Below are 6,965 nucleotides of genomic sequence, written 5' to 3' on the forward strand. Positions count from 1 at the left end.
CTTGATATTATAAAACTCTTTTTAAAAAAAATGGATTTATTCCAAAATGCATTCTACAAAAGGATTTGCATTGGCACATCATTTTATGACATTTCAATTTACATTTGCTTAAGTCATGTTACCAAAGCAACCATAAAGTTTGTCAAGATTCATTTTGACTACATCAAGGTGACTGTATCTAACAGTCTGATGGTTTTAATATCAAAATATGTCATCATACTCTTTTTAGCATAAAAATAATATCATAAGCTAGAACAAATTCATACTGAAATGATATTTAAGTGTTTCATTTGAATGAACTACATTTGTTATGACGTCATGTGTAACGTCAAATTTAGTATTTCTCCTACGCAAAGTTTGAGATATCATCATGAAATTTTGAGTATTGCTTCCTGAAGGTTCATTTAATTGATGAATAATAAAACAATACAATCAATAATAAAACAATACAATCAAAATTAATGTACTTCCCTCCTCATCAAGATGTTTATGACAAATTATCACAACATTGATTTTATAAAACAGCGTTTTATTTATTATTTAAACATGGTGTGTTTCATTCCGTTTTTGATCACTTGAGCATATTAAAGAATATGTAACAGATATTGAGATCCGTTTCAAGATTAACACACAATATTCTAACAAGGGGGCCAAATTTGTTCAAAATAATGCCCAAACTACAGGGTAAAATGGGACTATCCATTGTCCATCAATTTTGAATGATAACAATAGATTTACATAATTAATATATTCATCAACCCAAAAACATCTTTAACAAGACTTTAATGCGGCAACGCCGCATTAAAGCCGGATTTTTTATTTGATGATGCAATTTTGCAAACCTTAAATATTTGAGCTAGTATTTTTTGTGAAGTTTGATTACTAGAAATGCAAATAAAAATTAAAGAGAAAGTATTTTACTGAAACAAAAAAACACACAAAAAAACGAATTGAGAAAATTGCAAGCCAATCGTTTTTTTCATGAAAGACAAAGAAGATTCTTCCTACAATAAATAATGATTGATTGATTGAGATGCTGGTATTTATTGGTGTAGTTTAGTTTGTTGGAAGGAAAAAGAGCTAAAGATGTTGAACTATAACATAATATTGCTCATGATATTAAGCTGAAGAAGGTTGTGAAGATTGAAAGATTCCGAACAGCTTGTTTTGGCGTCTGTAACCTGTAAACACGTGAAGATCAAGCAAAGTGCTTAAGGATGCCCCTGAAGAGACGTGCAAATAGCGGAACAGCCCGATCTGGCTTCTCGAAGGTCTCTTCTGTAACCGGGTGCAAACATGTGGATAACCTGTCTCGTTCCTGAAATTAAAAAAAATCTTAATATATAATTATATCTGAATTATAGTTATCGCATTGTGCACAACTTATTATTGCCATTCATCAATGCTCAATGCTAAATTTAATTTCTTTCAATTATCAGAGTTATGCTTCGAAGAAATCAAAGTATAATAGGAGATAATCTTGCGCAAAGGTGCCCAACAGTTGAACTTCCTTGGCAGTGAACAACTACCGGTATACATTTCCATCTATCAATGCTGTAAGTTTTATTCAATTTCCATCCAGTAGTTTCCAAGTTGTTCAACTTACAAATTATATTTAAGAAAACTCACAATGCATGAGCAGATAATGTACTGGTATATATTTATATATTCATTACATGTATATTAATATTCAAAATTTTAAGTGATTCATTTATTTAATAATGCCCCAAAGTAACGTTTTCATTCATGCCACAGCAGAACTTCACATTGCCATATGTCTACATGTTGTATGTTTCAAGTTTCAATAAATTCCTTTAAGTAATTTTAAATTTGATTTCTGCTCTGGATAAACAGGTTTAAGAATAATAGAAATACTGACAAAAACAGAACAAGAGTATGTTTTCCTTCATCAAAGGGAAGAAATCATTCTTAACAAGAGAGTATCTAGCTGATGCCATTTTTTGTTTCATTCAAAAAGGGGCATAACTTAACAATAATAGAAGCCAGAGTTATGGGCATAGCTACACTTGTGTATTTTATCCCTGGCAACATGTGAACTAAGTTTGATTTAAATATCTGGAGCATTTTTTTTAGTTATGGCCAAGGTTACGTTGACAACAATGATGATAATGACCATGTAATAATGCTAAAATTATGATGATAATGACCATGTAAAAATGCTAAAATTATGATGATAATGACCATGTAATAATGCTAAAATTATGATGATAATGACCATGTAATAATGCTAAAATTATGATGATAATGACCATGTAAAAATGCTAAAATTATGATGATAATGACCATGCAATAATGCAAAAATTATGATGATAATGACCATGTTATAATGCAAAAATTATGATGATAATGACCATGTAATAATGCAAAAATTATCACCCAACTTCAACCTTTTTTCTTTGTAAAACTTACAAAGTAAAAGTAGATATAATTATTACCCAGAAATAAATATTGAATTATGAGGTGAAATATTTTGACATTTTATAACTTTGTTCAAAGAAACAGCTTGGTTCAAGTAAATTTGTGTATGGTCAACAAGTTATATGACCTTGAATCAAATTGGTACAACAAAATGTTCACATTAAATAAATGCCAAAGTTGTAAAAATTTGACATTATGTTTGTATGCAAGTACCCGGTAATACAATTCTTAATAAAAATTGCTCAAAATGAAAATACAAACCTCTTTTAACTGTTCTTGTAATGACTTGTTTGTAGTAACCACAGCCACTTGACATTCCAAATCTCGATACACAGACCTGTAACCTGTGAATAGATAATTAATTAATTATTAAAAAATATTTAAAAAATATGCATAATTATCACAGCTATCAAAAACAAACCTTGACACAAAAAAAGACAAAACAAAATCTTGACACAATCTGCGAAAAAACCAGGCCACAGTTAAAGATGGTGTGATGTTGTTTTTGTCTGTGGCCTGGTTTCTGGCAGATTGCTTAACAATTATCTATAAAGAATATCATTTTTAGTTTAACATTACACATACATGTACAGTGGTTGATTTCCCATAATCCTACCATTTTTTAGACAAACCAAATTCTAACTTTTTCAGAGGTCTTGCTTTCACACGATAAAAGCAGTATATTATCATCTACCATACTTAATTACAGACAATATTTGCAAATGGAACCCCATTCAAGCAATATAAATAATAATTCAAATTTTGAAGGAAAAGGACAATGGCAAAATCTGGATTTTTTTCTTCAAAAAACAGACAAGCTAAAAATTTAGTTACGCTGCAAAAATTTTATTGAAAATCCATACACTTACCATAATTTGGAGATCCAATAAGTGTTAGCACTGGAAGTGTTGAATGAGGAAGGTAATACCAGAGACCCTTGCAGTGAAACGACCAATATGGCCGCTGGTACTCGTGCAGAGTTATACGCCCCTGCTGGCAGGTGCGACACACCTCTTTGTAGAAATCGTGCGCAATCTGGGTGTACACTGCGGGCACATAGTGTGACAAGCCTGTAGCACCATGCCAACCATTAGCCTAAAATACGGGTCATCAAAAATAAGGTCAAACAAAGTTTAGAATTTTATCCCCAAAATTACAAGGTAGTGTTGGTAAGGATTTAAAAAAAATCATTCTAGTTTATTTGGCAAAGATTTGTCAAGATCATGGGACTGTTAGAGCTAGTAGGTCAGCAAACAGACTTTAATAGCAAAATTCTGTAGAATCTAAGGACAATTTTCCAAATCTGAGGTGTATGTCATGGTAGGAATCTAGTCACTATTTGGGGAAAAGATGTGGTCTTGGGTTCAAATCTTTTTTATCATTTTTTTTTAATGAAATAAGAAATAGAAAAAAATCACTAGGGCTGGTAGTTTTAAGAAGGTAGGAAACATGTTTTTTTGCTAGTACTAAGACCTTAAGATGATCAAACCTGTATGTTTACTTAGCTACAAATGCTTTATTAAACAGGATATTCCGACTGAGTAGCCCATTGAAGTGACTTATACATCCAAACAATAGTATTTTAAATCAATAAACAGTGCTTTAAAATCATAAAAAAAATTATGCGCCCAAAACACACAAAAAATATCACCACTTTTTATAAAGTGTGATGCCACTTACACATATCTTATTATTATCTATTATTATCAAACTATACATGTGAATGTGGAATTTTAACACCTACCTCTGGGGAAGCAGTCACAATTTCAAATTCCGCCTTGGATTCATTGAGCACTGTATCTAAATATTGACTAGTGAGGTTGAAGTAGCCCGAGGCTAGCACTATTTTATCATCCGCTTCTGCCTTCCTGAACAACTGTTCTGTCACATATTCATCATCGTGTATTTTGAATGGACCCATCTGTATCAGGGGAGTTAAGCAAGTGTCACAATCACTGGAAGAGTTATCACAACCGTTATTGTCGGGAGACAATGTCCAATATTTGTTCACATCTGTCACACATTTCCGGGCAAACTCTTTGTAGGCATGGCCATTGTCCGTGTCTATAATGCAAAAAGACATGATAGGAGGTATAGAAAATTATCAAGAGTGCTGCCAAAGCTCGCCTGTTATAACTCAACAATCATGAAAGCCAGAGTTATGGGCCTCGTTAAACATGTCTGCATTATCTCTAGTTACATTTATATCAAAGCTATTATGAATATCATGAAGTTTTTTTACAGTTTTGGCCAAAGTTACAGTTTTTACACAAGAATGCTGACTACACTTATTCAAGTTATGACAATTCCATGACTTTTTTCTTTAACAAATAGACAAGCTAAAAATAAATCTGCAAACTATGAGCAAATTTGTTCTTATAACTAGGCTTTTGTATGCTTGCCCATTTTTTTATTTGAAACAAAATCAGAACACATTTATTGGTACTTGTTAGAATAGCAGATTAAAGTCCACATAGTGGATTATATGAGCATATAGATTAATAACTGTCTGACTTAGCCTTGGCCAAAAAGTACAAACATTCTAAATAATCACTAGTCATATAATCCCATGATCAAAGATCAAAGGTATATACATACGTAAGTGATAGAAGGTACAATAGTCAATCAACTTTCCTCTAAAAATTAAACATTCAGTCAATAAACAATATGACTTTAGCTTAATGTACGGAGGTCGACGTTTAATACATTTCCCAGAGATCCCGAAGGGACGCCACCACTTGAAATCAAGTGTCCCTTTCTGAAATTTTTCTTTTTTGAAAATTCTTAATTATACTTTTGTCCATATTCCAGACAATAATAGTGGTACCTTCATATGGATGAGGTGCATGTTGTGGGTAGGTTGTGTCGTTGTTGTCTTGGAGATGGAAGGAGAAGCAGGCCGTCGCCTTGACAATATCACAGAGGTACTCGGCCATGGATTTACATCCACGGAACTGTATGTAGCGGTCTTGGCGGTTTGTGAAATAGGAATCACTTAAGTTTGCCCTGAAATATACATGTGTCTGGTCTATTTCAATTCAATAGAATTTCAATTTACCCTAAAACAATATATGATTTGTTCTTGTAAATCACAATTATTATCAAAATGTAACATGTACAATAACATCTTGCTTTAAAACAGCTTCAGCAGGCCTTGAAAATGAGTATTGTACAGGTTACATTTTGAGACTCTGACTTTAAAAATCTTCATCAAAGGTCACTATAAAAATTCAACAGAAGAGGCCATGTCTGGTTTAGTAAATTTTCATATTATGTTATGCATATAAATTTCATAAAATGATCAAAATATATATTCTGTATTCCTTAACAAATGTATGCTGCTGCTGGGCACCAATTGACTGTATTAGAGAACTGATTATTTAAATATGGGCTGGTTTTGAGGTACCTGTAGTCCAGTACTAACAGACCTGTAAACCCATCTAAAGCCTCTAGTACCCAAATAACATCATCCTTAAAATTAAACTGTGAACAACAGGCAAGTTCAAAAAATGAGTTCAACAAAAAGCTGAGTTATCAAACATAACATTTCTTACCCACTTATAATGAAGTCATCGTCTGTGAGGTAAATCTTCATGTGGTTGAGACCAATTGCTTCGTTTATCCTCTCGGGCAGATACTTTTTCAGCAAGCCTCTAGAAAAATAAAAGAAATTTTATGACATGATATGCTTATAAGAGCAGCAAGCCCATGTTTTCCTCACTTGATCAAGGGGCAAAACTCATTCATTCTTGAGGCAAGAGTTATACGCCTTGGAATTTGCATAGTTTCATTGGAATGACTTTTTCTTCACTGATGGTAACAAACCAAAAGTCACAATCCTGAAAATTTAGATTAAGTATGAGAGAATCAGGCTTTAAGCAGTGTTGAGGGGCTTCAGACCACTGTTAAACTTGTTATCTAAGTCATTTATATCCATTTTAACTTTCAAGGTACTTCTTACTATTTAAAATGCAAATCTTAAGCAAAAAACAAGCTTACAATAGTCTTAAACTGAAAGCCCTCATTCTGTATTTACAGATATATCCTGAATTTCATCATGCCTGTATCTTAAGCAGGGCCAAGATTTCAAAAGTTTTTTTCATGATAACAACATTAATTTTATAGATGCGACAGAAGCAAAAGGGTAACAAAAAATAAGAAATCAAATTCGAAACCAGCCCTATTCTTCCCATAAACCAGTTAAAAAATTAGGGTTTTCAATTTCTGCCTATAATGGAAATTTTTGTTTTTTTAGTATTAGGTACTAGTGCATACAGTTTATGTAGTATTTTCATTCTAAAAATGATGCTTGGCATTCCATATGCAGATAAAACTATCAAAAGCTGTTTCATTTTTGTTTCTTTCTTGTGTAATTTTCTTTCAACTTTAGCACTGATTACGTTATCAAATGTACAGCATGAGAATTATAATACTCATTTGTACTTTATTCTAAAGGTTTATAAAACCAGCGACTGGCTGTCGTTACAAAAAGTAGAACTGTTTGGATTGACTCACCTTAGATCTGG

General features: G+C 32.3%; 1 protein-coding gene across 1 annotated transcript in view; it reads right to left on the reverse strand.

The window, feature by feature from the left end:
• Positions 1-263: 263 nt before the first annotated feature.
• Positions 264-6,965, reverse strand: part of LOC128243187 (CDP-diacylglycerol--glycerol-3-phosphate 3-phosphatidyltransferase, mitochondrial-like) — a 9,820-nt gene continuing 3,118 nt past the window's right edge. Inside the window, exons 4-10 of the mRNA XM_052960792.1 lie at positions 6,955-6,965; positions 5,994-6,092; positions 5,267-5,445; positions 4,184-4,503; positions 3,309-3,534; positions 2,701-2,783; positions 264-1,318 (exon numbers count right to left, since the gene is read on the reverse strand). The exon at positions 6,955-6,965 is cut by the window's right edge and continues 180 nt beyond it. Of these exons, the coding sequence (XP_052816752.1) occupies positions 1,199-1,318; positions 2,701-2,783; positions 3,309-3,534; positions 4,184-4,503; positions 5,267-5,445; positions 5,994-6,092; positions 6,955-6,965 (1,038 nt within the window). The 3' untranslated portion in view covers positions 264-1,198. The remainder of the gene's footprint in view (positions 1,319-2,700; positions 2,784-3,308; positions 3,535-4,183; positions 4,504-5,266; positions 5,446-5,993; positions 6,093-6,954) is intronic.

This window comes from Mya arenaria, chromosome 2 (assembly GCF_026914265.1).
Source record: "Mya arenaria isolate MELC-2E11 chromosome 2, ASM2691426v1".
In the NCBI taxonomy this organism is placed as follows: domain Eukaryota; kingdom Metazoa; phylum Mollusca; class Bivalvia; order Myida; family Myidae; genus Mya; species Mya arenaria.